The sequence below is a fragment of the Columba livia genome, chromosome 4 (genome assembly GCF_036013475.1).
Source record: "Columba livia isolate bColLiv1 breed racing homer chromosome 4, bColLiv1.pat.W.v2, whole genome shotgun sequence".
NCBI classification, from domain to species: domain Eukaryota; kingdom Metazoa; phylum Chordata; class Aves; order Columbiformes; family Columbidae; genus Columba; species Columba livia.
Genome location: NC_088605.1, coordinates 8,157,255 through 8,176,357, shown reverse-complemented (window position 1 = coordinate 8,176,357; position 19,103 = coordinate 8,157,255). Strand labels below are relative to the sequence as shown.

Genomic DNA, 19,103 nt, shown 5'->3' with positions numbered 1-19,103 from the left:
GTCTAGCAATTTCCATCAGTATGCTCTCTGGGTGTTTAACTTTGATACACACTTCTGTGAATGAAATCTGAGCACAACGCTGATTCTAGTGTCCTTGAATGTCGACACTGCTTATGACTTGTGTCTGAATTTAGTCCCAGTCCAGACCTGGCACGTCACCTTTGCCTTGAGCGAAAACACAGATCCAAGCACTTTTTGTTCTTGCAGTGTTAGATTTCTTGACCCAGCTTCTTAGCTCAAGAGTTCCTTTTTCTCTTTCGCTTTCGCTTTCACTTCTTGATTTCTTTTTTTCTTCTCCCTCTGAGTTACATGGGGGTTATTTCTGATTTCTGACAATGTAACTTATAGATGAGAAGCAAAGGCAGTCTCAGCTGTCACATGCCCTCCTTGTTATATACTTGGTTTCTGACCCTTATGGCCTAGTTTTGCCATAGTATCACCATTATTCTTCAGGAAAGGTAATGAAATAAACCAAGTCACATAGCCGAAGACTTCCTAATAGATTTACTAGCATTTCCATACTGCTATGACTGGTACAAGTAATGCCAGTATTGCTGTCTGTTGTGGGCTGTCTAAAATTAGCACTGGTTTTCCAAAGAGCAGTACTGATAAGTAATCTGTGAACCTGAAAGCAGCCTTCATCTATCAGATCTTCAGCACTGATAGGTTGTTCAGGCTGTCTCTGGGCTGGCATGCAGCTGGAAAGTGAGTAATTATCTAATTGCAGTCATCCGTCTTTGGTCAGAGTTGCATCTCATATCATAGACAAAGCCATACTTGAAAGTGGAGGAATCTGTGGTCTACCAAACAGCCACTGAGAAACTGTTACATGCAAAAAGGAAGAGAAAAGGATCTCGGTAGCCTATTTTTCACTAGGAAGGGGCCTGTTGGATCACTTCTGGCACTGTCCTTTTTTAAGTGTCACTAGGAATTATGGTACATTTTGCCAACGTGGCAAAAAGTTTGGCATGGGGTGGCATGCAGATGTGTGATGACTTTTTTTTTACTCCTCATTCTAAGATCTCCACCTGGTTCGCATAGCTCATTTGAAGTTAACTGATTAGAAGTCAATGAGGCTGCACAGATTTCTGTCAACTGAAGATATGGCAAGTAGTTTCTTCTGCCAACTGGAAACAAATGAATCTGTCTTATGCTGGTCTTGCAAGTGTGGAAGCTGTTGTAAACCTCACTGATCCCTTCAGTTCAGTGTGATATTTCTGTTACCTTGTGCATAGCGTGCTAGAAAAGTATCTGCTGCCTGAGCAGATGTGAGTAATCCAGTGTTCATGTACAACCAGGGATTCAGACTAGATTACAGCTTGCAAATGTGAAAAAAATTAATCACTGAGTAGCACAGCCTTTATTCAGTAATTAATCAGTTGAAGAAGTGCCTCAAGGAAGGAAATCAACCAGACTATGTGTGTACATGTATATATGCACATTTCTTTCTCTCTCTCATTATACATATGTTGTCACGGATGAGTGGAATGCAGCTCGCTTGAAAGAGAGGAGCAGCAATATGTTTTATTGAGGTAAAATAATAATATGAGAGAGTTCAATGAATTTTATGGAATTTAGCAAAGCTAACAGTCGTTTGACAAGCTTCAACAAGTTTGATGGCAAGATTCACCTTCTTAATTACTCTATGAAGGGTCTATACAGAGGGAAATTTAGTTAACCTTGAGTCAGAATGATTTACACAAAGATTGGGGATGCAAAATGTAAGGAAAACCCTCCCATTGAGTCAGAAAATTCAGAATGGATCCCCTTACTCTCTAAACTCCTTCTCAGAGAGGACTCCAGGTGCAGCTGGATCCAGACATAGTCTCAGACTTGGTCACTAGTTTATATCTAAGGGCAGAGATACAGGGAACAAAGGTAAGGAATACAGAGGTTATAATGATTAATATTGGATGGCCACATGGATTGGTAACATTTCATTAGTATCAATCAGCATGCAAAATCAAAGTTACTATACTACAAGGTTATACACAGGATCAGTCATTTAGGAAAGATCTGCCATTGGTAAAAGGTCTCTCTGCCTGGAGGAGGAACCTTGAGAGGGGTCCCAACTCAAGGGGAGGTCACTGCCATATGGCCACGCTGCCTAGTAGGGAAAGCTCAAAGAAGGCTCACCTAGGCTGTTATGTTTTTGGAATAAAGTGGTTGGCTTGTAGTCAAATCATATGTGACAGGAAAGGTAGGATTGAGACTCCTTGTGTCCATAACTTTGTTCCTCAATAAATGAGTCTCAGAAAAGCCACCTGTTGTTCATGCATCGCTCACATGATCGGTGTTCCAAGCTCATATGCACCAGGGCTCGCTGTACCATTCTGCTCCTTTGTGGGGAAGATGGAGGAGCTCATGGCCTGATTACAGCTCAGGCCTTTGCCTCCTTTGGAGCCTACCAAACCACTGCCAGTCTATTCAAGGGGTTGAGCACACCCATTACACTCCACCCCATGTCTACATTCAGTCCATTATATTGACTCATAGAGTGGTAGTACAGTTACCTCTTGTCCCTCTGTCATAAATATGTAGTGTGGCAAGAGTCCAATTATTCGACAAAATGTTTAGTTTAACCATAATTAATGTTAGTTTTATACCATTTAACATACAGAATCAATAGATTGTACATGATTTACATGCTCAATAGATGCAGTTGGTTTCATTTTTTTGCTAAATTTTGATATATAGAATTATTATAAGCAATAAACATAATAAGGTCAAAACTAAAAAAACTACAACTGGATGTAGAATCAAATTCAAAGTTCCAGTTGCTGTTGTTGGCCATCCAAAAATACTTTTCCTTTAGTGGTGTTGTCGATCTTTATTCACTCTTTGGGGGACATGGTGTATCTTCTCTGCATCAGCTATTTTAGTCATATAAGCCATATATACAGCTAAATTTATCCTTCCGTGAATCTGGTTTGCTCCCTCAGCAGATAGAAGATCTCAGATTATGGAGAACTGGAACATCTACAGCCTCTTTTCCTTGGCGCTCTGCCAGATGGCCTGGGGTAAATAGATACAGCCCAGAGGCTGCTTTTGGCACCCAAGAAAAAGTGGATCCCAGACACGTAAAAGCTGCAGTGAATTGTAATGTTTCCAGAACAACTTCCCCAGTAAAGCTTCGTTGGGACTCCATAAGAGGGCAACAGCATGGATGCTAACGTTGTCAGCTGCTCCCAGAGGAGAATGAAACACCAACCATGCACTGTCCAGAAGAGCACAATGGTATGGCAAGCCTTGGGTTACTTTATTGAAAACCAGTTAATGTAATCTTTACAGAAAGGAAGGACTATGCAGATCATATTTGTTCATAGAACGGTGCTTCTCCCATTGTTAAGGCATGCACGATGACATTTTGCAAGGATCTAAAAAATGTAAAAAATGGTTATTGACAATTAAACAAAAATTACTAGGAAAAGTATGCTAAAAATCCTGAAAGCCTTAGTTATTGTTCATGCTTAGCAACCAGACTTTACAATCAGGTCACGGAGTTGGGCAATGTGTTTTTAATATCCAACAGAATTGTTAATATATTTCTTTGACATTGTCCTGAGGACCAGGTTGAGGATCTCATTTTCCACTGGGATCACTGAGAGTTATGGGCATGCAGTAGTCAGAGCACTTCATAGACTATGAAAACCATCTCATGCTGACAGTTCCCCAAAAGCTGTTGTCAGTGGGGGATTATTGAACAGGGTTTTTTCTGGAAGGGGGACATAGCAATAAGAACCATATGAGTATTTGTAAGGATCTTTTTTATGAGTGAAACAAAAGGAAAAAAATATGTTGCTGATAAGATTTAGGGGAAACTCTGAAATTGGTAGTGTAGCCAGGAAGGAGAACTGGATGGTCATCTAGAAGCAGAAATGTGTTGATAAAACATATTGCAATGCAGCCAAATGCAGTACATCCAGGAACAAAGAGAGCAAAAATGAATTCAGAATTGTTCAGTGGCCATACTTGAAAAATTAATGAGCCTGAGTTCTGCTGTCATGGTTTAGCCAAGGGGTTGGTATGAACCAAGAAACACTTTGAGTTTATTATGGATTTGGCCTAAACAATGAAAAGCCGTACTCAGTTCTGCTGCCTACAATTGACAGAAATACCATTACAATGATTTGAAGATTAAAGAAAATACTTTCACAGGCAAAACATTTGGGACTTATAGAGTTCTATGTGTACAGCAAGCCCAAAGGAAGTGAAGTAGTTGAATTAGTTACACCATCTTCACATAGAAAAAGAAACAGCATTTAAAATGTTTTTTCAGCTTGTGGAGAAAGTTGTAATAAGAATGAGGGTCTAAGCACGAAAGCCAGGCAGTTTCAAGTTGACAACGAAGCATGAGTTTTAGCAGTGACAATTGTTAACCTTTGAAACAAAAACTGGGAAAAGAAACAGCCATTTCTCCATCCCATATTGTCTTCAGATCAAGACTGGTGGCCTTGCTAGAGAGACAGATATACTTTAGAGTTATAAGACTGAAAATTCTTAGCCTGGTATCAGATAACTGGGAGAAATGTAGTGCCCTGTGAGAAAAGTTATGCAAATTTATTCGAAAGCCCTTTATTTTCAGTTAAAAATCTATGAGTTCTATGAGCAAAATTGCACATCGATCTGTCTCAAGGTGAACTCCCTGATTAGGGAGTTCTATCTGGTTTCCGATTGGACTATTTCTGTCTAGTTATCCATTTCAGTTTCAAAATATATCATTTGCATGTAATGTTTTGAGCACTGCGTTTTACAAGCTTATAAGAAGATAGTGTCCCTATTGCAAAGAACACTTTCTGTGTCATCAGTGAAGAGCTGAAACAACTTCTTTATTTCAGGCATCTGACTCAAGTCAAAGGTGATCTCTCTCTGCTTTCCAAGAAAGATCCATCTTCTGGCCAACCAGTCAACCTGGGTTGGCCAGCAAAGCAGCACGTGCTCCTCCTGGCTCAGCAACAAGTAAAACAACACTGGGACATTGCAGAAGGTGAGGGGACACGGGAGATCAGAGTGGTGGTGCTGGAAGTGTCCTGGAGGGAGACACAGCAAGCATGCAGGCTGTAACAAGAGGAGGGGGGGATGAGATATGGGACGTGGTGGAGCTGTTGGTTTTGCAGTGGGACAGTTATAAGGGACAAGGCAGACGCAACCGTAACATCTGCTGCCCACTGAGATCAGGTGGAGGCTGGATGGTAATGCTTGAAATGAGGGCAGTGAGTATTTAGCACCTTCCCTTGCTGAGGCCCTCACCGTTCATCCTTGAATGTCTTTTCTACCCAGCCAAGCCAGCTTGTGCTTGGGAGAGATTTAATATCAAACGCGGTGTGAAATTCAATCTCTCCTGTTAGACGAGCTCTGACAATGGAGCTGCCATGTGCTTGGTGGGTCATGTCAGCATTAATTTACTGCCCCTGGGTGCTGTGGAAATGTCTCAAGACTGTCACGCTCCCACACTGCTGAGCTCTTGGCTTGTACACAGCAACTGGGCAGAAAATAATCACAGAGATGGGGCCTTTTAGAGGCCAAAAAAAAAACCCTTTAAAAGCAACCATAGATACCCTCCAGTATTATTAGACCTGTTTAAATTTATGTGGACTGAAACAGTATTGACAACACAGAAAGCCACCAAATGACAAAAGTCAGTTGGTGACAGAGGAATGCGTAGGACATTTGAGGAAAAGAGGGGGAAGGGAAGAAGTATTATCTTTATAATCAGGGGAGATTGAGAGTTAAAAAAGTGTCAGACAACCTCCTCCTTTAGTGTCAAATCCACTTAGACTGCAACAGAGGAAGTTAACTTCTTTTGCCATACGTAAAGCATACACAAAACTTCAATTTTTTTAGTGGGAATAATAATCAAAAAGGGAAATAATCAATAGCATCTTTCAGCTGAGCCAGCTTGAATGTCTTTCTCATGCCCTAACCCAGATGTTACTGCTGTTGTTCAATTGACACTGTTCTTCCCACAGTGTACAGAGACACAGCACATATGAGGTTAATTCTCCAATTTTAATTCCATTTCCCACTGAACATTTTTTTTTCCTGTATTTCAAACAGTGCAAGCAACAGACATTGTTTTACTTATAGAAACTGAGCATAAAGAAACCGGAGCTGTAATAGCAGGACACCCTCATTGAAGATGAAATATAGATATTGTATGGTGCTGTTTAGTAGCCAGACTGTGCAGAGTTAAACTCTCTTAACACTGTATGAGCTCAAGGGCCCAAGTGCATTTGCCTGTCCCCACACTGCCCCTCTCCGCAATTCAGATACCTTGTTTTGTGCTCAGTTCTTTAGCATTTTGTGGCAGTCCATGTACTTCTTTAGCTCAGATTAGTGATCTGCATGGGAAGCCACATTTAAATAAAGACAGAGGAAATATTTCTTTCTAAATAAATACTATAAAGCCAAATATTCATTAAAATACTGGTTTTGTAGGAAAGAATCCAGTAAAATCACGCATTGCATGAAGGTGATGAGCCATACTGTAAGCTTGTTGTCTGACCTAGAGCCCTCTGATACAGCTTGTGGAGGCTTCCTCAGCAACAGCCAGCAAGACCTTCTTCAGCAGCATTAGTTTGGGGAATGAAGCTATGGATTTTGTGATGGATGCCCCTCATGGGTCTGCCAGAAATTCAGCTTTCATTCTCTGCTCTGGATCAAGATAGTGAGATGTAGCTCAAAGTGGATCTGGTTGGTATATTGTGAGGGTCCCCCTTCCCCCTGCTCCCAGGACCTGAATGCAAAATATGTGGGTGACCCCTTGGACACAGGTTCTTTGTCCTCTTCCCCAGAAAAATACCCTGATCCCAGTGCTACAGGATCTCTCTGGCCATGTGAATTTTGTGGTCCTTTGTTACACATCAGCACAAGGTCCATGGAAGAGATCCTGTAGTTCTCCAGGGATGCAGGATCTGAACTGCCTCAAGCAGAGCTGAGAATTGAACCCAGGACTTCTACAATCTGCTTTGCCTGCTGTTTCCCAAGGGAAAACACAATCTTACTGCTTCTGGAAATGACAGAGACAGGTCCTGTAAAGTCAAGACACCCTTGAGAAGCATGTGCTGCTGTGTCTCAGAGGAGTAGCGGTATTCTTCAGCTCACTGACGGTAACTCCATACTGCAAGGTGGTTGAAGTTGAGCCTATCTGCTTGTGAGCCTATCTGGTGTTTTCCTAAAAATCACAATAAAGTGACGTTTCCAAGTTTGTGAGAAAAACCTGTGGCTACTGGGGCTCCATTTTTGGGTGGAGTCTTACACCAGCCTTTGTGTTCCTTGAAACCCCGTCAAAAATCATGCAGCAACCTTATCAGTCCTGGCATGAAGTTACACTGGTACAGCCTCAGGTTGGAAATTACCTCACTGACCTTTATCCATCTACACATTTGGCCTTCAACCAAACCTATTCATGCATGCTCCTGCTATGGCCAGTGAAGACAGACACCTCCAGATGGCAAATCATCCTCTCCTGAGAGAAACATCTAAGCCTGCCTTTCCCCATGGACTACAGGCAGACTGGACGACTGGTTCAAGCTAGGTGGCTCAGGACAAATGAACTGAATCCCAGCTTAAGCCACAGAGTCTTAGTCTTCACAGAAAAGCTGCTTTGGCTAAGTGAAACCAGCATTTTCTCTAGTGCATGCACTCATGGCTGCCCTCAGGATAGCCCTGAGACATGCTTCTGGCTTCTCTGAGCTGGAGCTACCTTTAGGTGTAAAGGTTACATCGAAAGCTGCTTTCCAAATTTCCATTTCTGCCACAAACAGAGCTGTACAGTGATAAGAGGCTGTACTTTTTGTTATGAGATGGTGTTATTCTTGTTTTATGGGCTCCATTACTGGGGCAAAGGTTTATGGAAGAGGTGCGCCTATCGCTCATTTGGTATCCGGTGCTGTCAGACTTGGGAATGATCTGATCTTTATTATCAAACTGTTCCCTGGCCCCACAAATTACTGGCTAAAATCCTGTAGCTCATTAAGAAAGTGACACTGAACAATCATAATGGTTCCTTTTGGCTGTTCAAGATCTTTTTGGTCCTTACATTAGTCTTCTTCCTGTTTGATTCCTCTAACTTTATGTAATTTTGAAGGAAAATTGGACTTTCTGAAATCATGACTTTAAAACTGTCTCTGAGACAGCTGTGCAAAAACTAGGACTCTCTTCTGATGAGAATTTACTCAGAGGATCAAGGTGCAATGTGTACAAGTTCTTCCTGTACAGTAGCAAAGAAGTTATGGAAAAATTAACTTGTCATAAATCTAGTAGGGATTGTTGTGCCTTATACCGTGTTTAAAATCACTTCTTCATGCAAATGCCACAGCCCTCTGGTTTTCCACTGCTCTTATACAGGCATTTTTTTTTCCTAATTTCGTTGTTACTGTTGTTCAAATCCCACCACCCCCGAGCAGCACTTTCTAAGTATGTAATCTGCAGTCTAATGGGAGGTGAGGTCACAATCCAGATCATGGACACCTGACTCGCAAATGTCTCTACATCTCTCCAAACACCTTCTCCCTCTTCCGGTCCCCTCCTGGCTTGCAACACATGGAAAGGTTTTGTCATAGAGGACACTCATGGGCAGGAAGGAAGTGAGGGCTGAGCACCATTGCAGGCACCTGCTTGAATGTTCACCTCAAAGGGCAACCAACCAACAACCCCAATGTGCAACCAGCCAAGCTGAGCACATCCAGATGCAGAGTTTGCCCACTCTCTGGGGTTGTGGGATACAAGACCTTTGCCTGGACTACATCTGATCCGGGATCCTCAGACAACAGCAGCAATAGGATGGTGCCAGTGAGAGCTGAGCCAACATTGTGCTGGATGTGCTCTGTGCTGTATTACGTCTGAGGGATGCCATTCTTCCCACATACATTGCTGTACCCACCCAATTATGAAAGAGGCCTTGGCTGCCTGCCGTGCTGCTCCAACATTTGCATCTTTATCCTGAATTAAACTCCAGTCCAAACTCTGCTAATATTCCTTTCCACTATTGCCATTTGGAAGAAGAGGACTATGATGGTTTAACATCCTGGAAAGGCTCCTAACCAAGTGCTGCCAAAGCAAGAAGAAGGTGGGCTTGATGTTCGTGGTTTAGACTAGCTTATGTAGGTTAAAACCAGCAATGAAAATGTTACTAGAGAGACATTAACTGATGATAACAACCCCACTACTAAGCTGGGCTTTCTGGAAGATTTATTTCCTGGCTACATGCATGTGCTGATGTCTGGGCCATCCATGTCACGGTGCAAAATAATATTTTCTGAAGAAAAGGGTCATTCACAAGGAGGAGAGAGGAAAGGTTGGAGGAGTGGAATAGCAAAGGGGTGGAGGATCCTGGGTACTCCTTGGAAAATGGCAAAAGGGTCTCCGTCTCTCCTGGAGAAAGGCAGCATGACTTGACCTCCTAAGGTTAAATGAGCAGCCAGACACTAGTCACGTCTTCTTTTTGCACACAGATATATTTTCTTCACAGCTGATTTCTTTGCAGTTGCCCTTATTGTCTTTGCATGCAGAGTGTAACATAACACTGGGACCTGGCTCAACATCCTGCCCATTGTGAATGGACCATTGCACACAGTGCCTTTTTGGACGTAAATTCACGTGGTTCTATGGTGGAGCTGTATTATTAAATGAAAGCAGTAAGGAAAAGAGAAATGGAAAACAAACAAAAAAATTTAAATGTTAACTCCTACACAGGTTCAAAAACCAAGAGAAGCATGGCTGTTGCCAGTCTTTGTACACTTTTATTCAAAATAGGGAAAAATGTCACTGAAAATGTGGTTCTTTGTGTTTTTAAATGGAGGAGATTGTCCCAACACCAAAATTAAATACTGTATTTCTGAAAGACCATCTCCTGGGATGTGTTGAGTAGTTCTACTCACCACAGTAACTGCTGCTCACCGTGGTCTAGAGTGACAGAAACAGGTGATCGAGGTGCATAATGTGGACATGACCTGTTCTCAATACATTTGGAAGGAAAATTTATTCAAACCTGAATTAAAGTGTTGAGTAAGACCCATATGGTACACCAGGGGCTGGTGAGTGCCACATGAAGAGAGGGTGAAGGGCCTGGCACATCTAGTGAATCATGAATCATGTCATCACAAATTTGTGAGAGTCTGTTTGTTTTAGCTGACTGTGTTTGAGTTACAAGATGCAGCATTTGGCTCCATATCTAAAGGTAATTGTTTATCGCATATTTTATGACTGTTTACAAAAGCGGTTTGAAGAAAATAATGAAATATGTAACACATTGTCTTTCCTGAGGCCTTTAATCCATTAACTTCATATTATCTTAAGTGGCTAGACTAGAAATTTAAGTCATTGTTATTTATATTAGAGATGTAACTAAGGATTCAGTTGAAGTCTAGGTTGCATTATGAAAGTTGCTGTGTCAGGGTTTGAAAACAAGACAGGTATTGTCTTGATCTGAAATACAAAAGGATCAGGACAGGTTGGTTCAACCTGCAATTAGAGCTACCCACAAACCTTGTAAGAACAGGCCTCCACTCTTGAGCTTCCTGAAAATTCCTTCTTGCATGACCATGGTCAGTCTTTCAGGGTTAATGTTTAAAAGGCATTTATTAAAATAAAATAAAAAAGAAAATAAAAAAAGGATTTTTAAAAAAAAAAGTATAACCATTTAGCCATTTAGGATATTGGCATTAAGGGAGACCTAGATACCATGGTAGATTTAAATGCTATAATGCTGAGCTTAATTTTTAGTTATTTTCTACCATATATTGTGTACCACTATGAAATGACCCTCAGGAGTTCAGCTAGGTCAGCGTATGCCTCCATCCCATGTTAGTTCAGGTCGTCCTATACAGCACGCACTGCCTTGTAGGGATAAACCTCAGCAATTCCCATCTGCTGAGATCTGTAGTCTCCAATTAGTCTTCCTAGTTCACTGTGAGAGATTTTGACAAGGTCTGTAATGACTGAAGGATGTTGTTCGACTGATGTTCAATGGTTTATTAGGTAACAATTACTACTGAAATATCACTCATAGGCAAAAATAGAAAAGAGAGGTGTTTGTGTTTAATGAACAAGAGAGGGCTGCAGAAATTGTGGACGCTGCTCCCAGCTGTCCTGCAGACTTGCTGAGTGATAGGGCGGGAACCTGCTATGATCTCTTCGTATGTCAATTCGCCACTTAATAATAATTCCTCCTTCTTCCTACTGTCTCTTTAGCTTGTCAAGTGTCCAAGGCAGGAAACATCCTCATGATATTCCTTGACTGGCATCACAAGGACATTGTCAGGTGAGGAACTTTTTGGGGCTGAGTGTGTTGAAATAGCTCATGTAATGTGATAACCAAAACCTTTGTGGAGCAAAGAGGAGAGGGACGCCAAACCTGGAATAGGCAGGAAGACTAAACTCATCATGCTGAGAAGTGCTGCCCTAAGGCAAGACAGGGATTTGTAGAGGAGCTTGCCTTGCCAATGCTCACACTCTACCTGTTCACAGAAGATCGTGTACCGTGCTCTAGGGCTGGCAAGCCAGGACATATCTGCTTAAGAACAAATTCTGATAGAGACTGGATGTCATTTCTATGCCTCGGGTTGGTGTAAGCAATTCTTCTTCTGCAACAATTCTCATAGGATCCAAATCCAAGGTAGGGTTCTAGCTATCCTGAAATATAGGATCCATTGCAAAATCTGCAGGCAATGGTGCTGGTAACTTAGGAGTTGCCTCTGGGTCTGGCATGTTCTTAAACTACTCATGAGATATCTGGGCTTCTCAGCTTGATTTCCATCCTTGTTTGACTCATACTTTATTTCAAGGATTGTTTGCATTTTTATGCCTCTGAGACTAGGTCCCGTGGGAATCCTTCCCAAACTCTCTACCTTGACCTCCTATACTTGCAGCACGTACCCCCTTGTCAGAACAGGTCATTTGATCCTCCCCCTAAATACATGAATCACCACTTTATGCTTTTATGAGACTTTTCTTGACTTTGCTAGTAGTTTCCTAGCACCTCTGAAGAGTTTGCTTTGACCATGAAAGTCTCCCAAGACCTTACTTTGCCTGCAGTACTGTATAAGGGTCACAGCACAAAGTGATTTGCCTGCACATGAGGGACTGACTGTGAGCAACTTGAGCTCAGTAACCAGTCAATTGGCTTCTCTTGATATTGCAAGATTCCTCCAGGCTGCCTGGCTAACACCAAGAGACATATTGTACATCAGACCACTGTGCTATAGCGGAATTAGATGGAAGAGATCAGAGAAGCATTTTGAGAAAGCTTAGCTAGTTCTCCAGGTAAATCATCAGGCAGTTAGTTACAGGTGTTAAATTAGTCCCACCCAGTTAATTAGATCAACACCATTTATCTAAAAGACATCTCATCTAACCAAGTAGTCTATGGATATGGGTACCTCAGAGATGGATAACATGACGGGCTGAAGGTACTGCTATAGTTCTCTTCTGACCCTCTAGGGAGGCAAAACTCCTCTCTTGAGTGTTTATTTGTACATGACAGAAATAAGTTAAATCCCACCTTCACTACAGAGGGCAGGCTGTGGAAGCCATGCCTATGTATTCTTAGAAGAGTGCCCGTAATAAAAAAAAAATGTGTATGCATAAGAATTCATAACCAGTACCTACCAAAGCTCATTCTGACTTATCTGAGATTTCAAAATAAATAATACATTTGTACCTGTGTACTCATGCTAGTCACCAGACCTAATTTTTCAATAGGAACCCATAACATCACAGGCTGTTCAGCGGAAAGGTCAGTGCAAGTTGCTCAGAGCCTTAGTTCATTACACTTTCTGGGCAGATGTTACTTCCTATGGCTATTGACCAGGGCAGAGTTAGCAATACCCATAGATGCATAACTAATTTATAGATACCAGAGGCCTTTTTGCTTGTATGTGGCCCATTAGCTGCCTGTATGACGATATGCCTGGGCATGTATTTGATGTTACCTGGTTAATTATCAAAGAATGTACGTGCCACTGAATATAAACCAAAGAAATTGTATCTTCCACTAAAATGAGATGAATGTGTTGACCAAAGCCAGAGTACTCCTCCTGTGCCTCTGATCCATGCAACAAGCACCTTCATCTGTGAAATATACAAAAGAATACACACAATGCTTGGATAATTCATGGGTAAATGAACAGGTTTGCAAAGGTATATGGAAAAATCCTCCAGGGTGGTGAAAGAAGAGTTGCTGGGAAGGTCCAGAGCCAAATATCTGACCTGGCCTCCCTGTTCCCCCCTTGCTCCACAAGCTCCCGGGCACCTACATCTGCCTCACACCAGTGAGGAAGAGGAGGCACAGGAGGGACTTGGGCACCAGCCCCAGCCTTGCACACCTTTCAGTGCTCTGTGACTTCAGGAGTGGAGTGGCTTGGGTGGGAAAGGATGGCTGCTCTGTGCTGGGAAATGAATGGATGGGGCAACACCTCCCAGCTCCTTGGCTAAAACTGGGGTGTCTCATTCTCCTCTTTGATGTGGTTTGCACTTCACAGAAATGTTGCAGCTGACAGACCCAAAGAACAGTGAGCTCTAGAAGTCAGGGCAAGGAAACATCACTGAGTCTTGCTAATTTACAATAATGTTGCTCCATCTTTGGTGTTATCCTGAGAAACTTAAATTCCTCTGTTCCTTAGGGCTTGTGGTGAAGCGAATGGCACAGCCTCAATCACTTCAAGAGCAGAAAAAATTGGGCTTTTATTCAGGTAAGTGTTTTCTCCCCTCCCAGAAATGCTGTGAGGCCATATCCTCTACTGTAATCAAACAGTACTTGTACTTGTCAATCACAGTTTCCCTGCTGTAGTATGCTAACTAACAGGCACACACACACACACATGCACAAAGTCCAATTAAATAATAAACAAAACAAAATGAACAAAAAAAAAGGCAAAAAGAAAAAAAAAAAAAAAAAACCCAACTTTCTCTGAAATAATTTTGGCCAGACTCCCTTTATTTAATAGGAAAGTTGTGATACAGTGCAACAATACCTCATGCATGCCAGAACAAGAAGAATGCCACTTTTATGCAGGTAGAGAAATAGTTTTGATGTACAAAAGATATGTCATTTTTCCACCACTTTGGCCAAACTTTACACTTAGCTTCTTGTGTCAGGAGAAGGTGTGACAGTAGATAGGATGTAGCCTTTGAAACTCCAGCTCCGCAGAGAAAAGACAGATGGAATCCAGCTGGCGGATATCACACACGTTTTCTGTTCTCCTTGCTATCGCAGATCTGATAAACACGGAAGAATAACAAGCCTTTATAGAATGCAGATGAACTGGGGAGCCTATCTGTATGTAAAAGAGAAGGGCCTCAGTTGGCTGAATACTTATTTCTGCTAAATGAAAGTTAACTCCCACGACCTCATAAAGCGAGAATCTACCTGTTCAAGGCACATATTTGATTATATACCATACGAATTTATTGACCTCCCATGGTTGTTGTTATCCTGATCTCATTTAACATTGTGCCATGTCAGACTCATATTAATAGCAAGGAAAAGCAATGCAGAGGGGGGAGGATGTTCAGCAGGAGTTCATCAGATTGTGTTAATCTTTGTCTCAGCGAGCGTGATTGGTATTCTGTGATCATCCGAAGTCTGCACTCTAGCTTTTAAAATAAAATCTTAGAAACCTGGGAATGATGTGCTAAGACAAGTGCTGTCTAGTGATGGGAACCAGGAAATGGTAGCTGCGAATACCTGAGTGTGAATGACTCATCCAGTGACCTCCTTTGGCTTCACCGTGTCCTCCTGTAACCTCCCCATCTTTCCTGCTTCAGACGGAGCTGCAAGGCTTTGTTACCCAGAGGAGTTTGTGATGTGATTTTTGTGCTTCCCAGCAAACCTGCTGAAATTAATGAGAGAAGAGGCCTAAATTGAGATCTGTTGTTGCATAGGCTATTACTGTGCATTTTACCTGTGTGTATACTAGGTCACATTCTAATATGCTTTTGATTAACACAGGGTGAATTTTGATCTCCTTTTACCGAGTAAGGCAACACTGTCTTAATGGAAAGTGTACCCATGACAGAAGGTGGCATCATGTTTGTTTAGGTTTCCTCCTTATATAAAGGAGCTGATGTTGACACAAGTTCCACAAAAACATTAATTTTAATTGTATATTCATTTAATTCAGTTCTTTAGTGAGGTGGTACTCACACATCTTTCTGTTTTCTCCTGTGCAAGTTACAATGAAGTATTCCCTTCCAGTGCTGCTATTACCTTATGTGTGGAGGAACTGGTGTCATACAAAGAAAATCCCAGAGGATGGACACTCTATTGGGATCAGCGAAAGTCTAAATTGCATCTTAGATCTCAGGTCTGAGCTTGGCTGACTGCTTATGTTTTAATCTATTAATAATTTGTGAGGTCATGGCCACAAGTGTTTCTTTTATTTCTCCTCAAAGAGAGCACTGAAACCTACTTTCAAAGGACTTCTGGATTGTTGAAAGACACTGAAATGCTATGAGATCACAGGTTGTTACAGGAATGTAGATTATTGGACCTTAAACTCCTGTCTCCACCAGTGGATACATCTGCTGCTTCAGAACATGTTCCCATCTTGTCTCACTCTGAAATCCTATGGAGTCCCTCTGCTTTTGACTGCTGGATTTCAAACCAAGAATATAAACCCACCATAGTGAGATACCTATAACCAAAGACACTTTTAAGAAGATTTACCCAAAGCCAATTGTACTGAGGAGGCAAAATCTACTCATAACTTTCACTAACTGACTTTACTTACTCCTCATGTATTTTTTACCTCATTCCTTCATACTGAAATTCTGGGGTTTTTTACAACCCTAGCTCCTGCACCCTCAGAAAGGTACTTATATCTATGTCCATTTTAAAGTACGAGAGTAGTCTTACTGAAGCAAAAATTTTGCTTGAGGTTAAGCATGTGATGTGTCCTGTTGAATCTGAGGTTGAGTCCCCTGAGCCTTTGCCTCCTGTGCACTCTGCTGTGCACTGGAAACAACTCCTCTGTTTCAGTGCTGGTTTTCCCATTCAGGGCAGCAAGCATCTGCTGTATTTTCCACCTGATGTCTGAAAAACAAAGATCAGGAGAGAACTACTGCTCCCTTGAAGAATAAACAGGCTTTTGCAGGTGATAGCTTTCATCTGTCTGATAACAAGATAACCACAGAAGCAGAAATTGAATCATAACTGCATTTTTTAGGGGAATCGTTTCCTGTGCCAGTTAAATTTTGTTTTCTGTTTCCTGAAGTCAGTGTAGTGACTTTCCTAACATTATTTATCTATTTTCAGCCAATAAAAATCATGTAGGTTATAGCATTAATAGATAATACAATATACTAAGGGCTTTGGGAATATTCTGGAGCTGTGGATGCTTTCAACATTTTCACATTAAGTTTTCAAGGGTCCTTGGTTTATCTGCCCTTTTACCTCTTACTTTTGCCCAAATTTGATTTAGATTCACAAGGTTCTGGGAAAGAAAATAGCACAAAAAAGCCCCCATTAGTACCTTCTCCCAATATGTGGAATGGTTTTCCAGTAACATATACTTTATAGAGGATTTTCTGTTTTGTTGCTTTAAATAGATGTTGTGTATCATTTGGGAAGGCTGAATTCTAAATGTCCTTTCTATAAGAGTACACAGTAGAGGGAAAAGGAAAACCTAAGCTAAGCCTGTAAGAAGTAAATTTGACACTTAAGAAGAACAAAGACCAAGTGGTGACCAGTTTTGTAGTAGTCATGTACAATGGAGAAGCTTTTCTTATGCAATGGGTATAGGTTTATCAGTTCCTAAGCTAGCTGATTTGAAAATTTCATTAGACCAAATTTCACGTAGTACTGGTTTCAAGTACTGATACTTTCAATTTGAAATCACAAAGGTAACGCCACGCTGCTGCAGCCAATAGTTGTCCTGTTTCCCTGAGGAAACAAGGGGTCAAAGTTTTGCTTTACGACTTGCTTTCTCTGGGATTCACTTTTCGCACTTGCAGCTGTAACACACATTACGTATCTTCTGAGAAACCTGCCCTGCAGTCTGAATTTTGTCCAAGGCTCAAAACTGCCAAGAACATACATCCTTTGCCATAACCTGTAAACAGAGATCAAAAAGTGCAATGGGGTGAAAATAAAACACACTGTAGTCCTGAATAGCTGTACGAAAGGAAGTTTCTCTTGTTCTTGTGCGGCACACAAGGTTGTAGACTCACTATTCATGTCACCTTGAACTATAATGGTTGTTGACAGTGAAAATAACGGGCTCTACCACCAACACTTGAGAAGAGAAATCAAGGAAATTAGTGAAAACAAGGGAACTTCACCTCCTACATTTAATCCCTTTCTCTCTGTAGACTTTGTGTCTTTCCATTGCTGCTGCATAGCTGCTGTGCTGTTCTTCTGGCTGGGCCCAGCTGAGATGAATTGGGCTGAATCACACCCCAACCAAACCGGAGTTGGGGTCAGTGAGCTGGGAGCACTTGTGTTAGCAAATGATAAGTGATATTTCTGCTCCTTAAAGGTAGAAAACGTGGGCCTTATGAAAAATGGTTCTTAAGGTTTGGCTGAATAAAATAGAGGCATTTACCCTATTTCACTTCACCAGGGATGTTAAATAACCCTCAAGTCTTTGTGTCACTTTTCTTTGGGTGCCTTTCACTGGGCTTAATAGCACTACGCAACTCACAAGCACAAAATCAATATTTATTGCCAAAACAGGGAGTAATGGATTGGGACTAACCTTCTAGTAGGCTAAGCATTAATAACATTTAGCATGTACTATTGCACTGCATTCCCCCCAGCAAGTCTCTGCTGGATGGGCAGCCGTCAGTTGCTTGTCCTTTTGCTCCTTGGGATAAGTTAAACCTTGTTCTTGATGAGCTCTGCTTCTTCTGCCTTTCTGCTCTTTCTCTTCATGTTTTGTGTCTTCTGATGTTTCTAGCTTTTTCTCTGAAGGTTTGATGACATCCTATCTTTGTTTTTAACTGGGGTTAATTGTTATTCTCTCATTTCTCACTGCTGTGTTCTGCTTTCACACTTTGCATGTGTCAGTGGTCTATGTACTCACATGCACACTAAGGGACTCTGGGTCACAGATAGAACAGAGGTTTTTCTTGAAAGCTATAGATCTGAGCTGTTTTCTGGACAGAGTAGAATGTCCTGAGTTGAAAGGGACCCACAATGATCATCGAGTCCAACTCCTGTCCCTGCATATGACAACCGCACAGCTCACACCATGTGTCTGAGGACGTTGTCCCATCTCTTCTTGAACACTGTCAGGCTTGGGGCTGTGACACTTCCCTGGGGAGCCTGTTCCAGTGTCCAGCACCCTCTGGGTGAAGAACCTTTTCCTCATGTCCAACCTAAACCTCCCCTGGCACATCTTCCTGCCATTCCCTCAGGTTCTGTCATTGGTCACTGAAAAGAAGACTTTGGCACCTGCCCTTCCTCCTCTCCTTGTGATGAAGCTGTAGACCATGATAAGGTCTCCTTTTAGTCTCCTCTTCTCCAAGCTGAACAAACCAAGTGACTTTAGCCGCTCCTTATATGGCTTCCTCTCCAAACTCTTCACCAACTTCGTAGTCTCTTCTGGACACTTTCTAGCAGTTTAATATCTTTTTTATACTGTGGCACCCAGAACTGCACACAGTGCTCCAGGTGAAGCCACACTTGTTCACCTGACCGCTTTTCCCAGCACATGAAAAAATTGCATCTGAAGAGGAAGAAAACAGATAGTGAAGGGTCCTTTAATCTAGCAGTAAAGAAGCATCAGAGGAACCAAATTAAAGCCAGACTCATTCGTATGAAAAATAAATAGCAAAGATGAGTAACCATTGGAATACAGTACAGAGGCAAGTTATAAAATTATTCCCTCTATCCTGGTGTCTTCAAATCAAGACTGTATTCTGTCCTGTAAAATATGCTTTGGTCAAAGAAATTATTGGACCTGACACAGAGGAGGTCAGATTAGATAAGATGATCATTCCTATGACCTTAAAACTCTACAGGTATGTACCTTTAGAGAGAAAGGCCAGACCGTGGTTGTGCTCTGGCACAGGGACACCAGAAATTTGAGTTCGAGGCCTGGCTCTGTTACAGATTTCCAGAACAACCATGAGCAAGTTGTGTAGTTTATCTGTGCCTCTGT

General features: G+C 41.8%; 1 protein-coding gene across 8 annotated transcripts in view; it reads left to right on the top strand.

The window, feature by feature from the left end:
- Positions 1-19,103, top strand: part of LOC110364253 (uncharacterized) — a 91,678-nt gene that overhangs the window by 52,752 nt on the left and 19,823 nt on the right. For 4 of the 8 annotated variants that reach the window (XR_010472057.1, XM_065060344.1, XM_065060345.1 and 1 more), the window contains exons 2-4: positions 4,839-4,987; positions 11,194-11,263; positions 13,623-13,691. Coding sequence is in view for 7 of the 8 variants with exons in the window: in XM_065060344.1 (XP_064916416.1) it covers positions 4,839-4,987; positions 11,194-11,263; positions 13,623-13,691 (288 nt within the window). In the remaining variant the exon portion in view is untranslated. The remainder of the gene's footprint in view (positions 1-4,838; positions 4,988-11,193; positions 11,264-13,622; positions 13,692-19,103) is intronic. The other 4 variants (XM_065060346.1, XM_065060347.1, XM_065060350.1 and 1 more) reach the window with 2 other exon arrangements.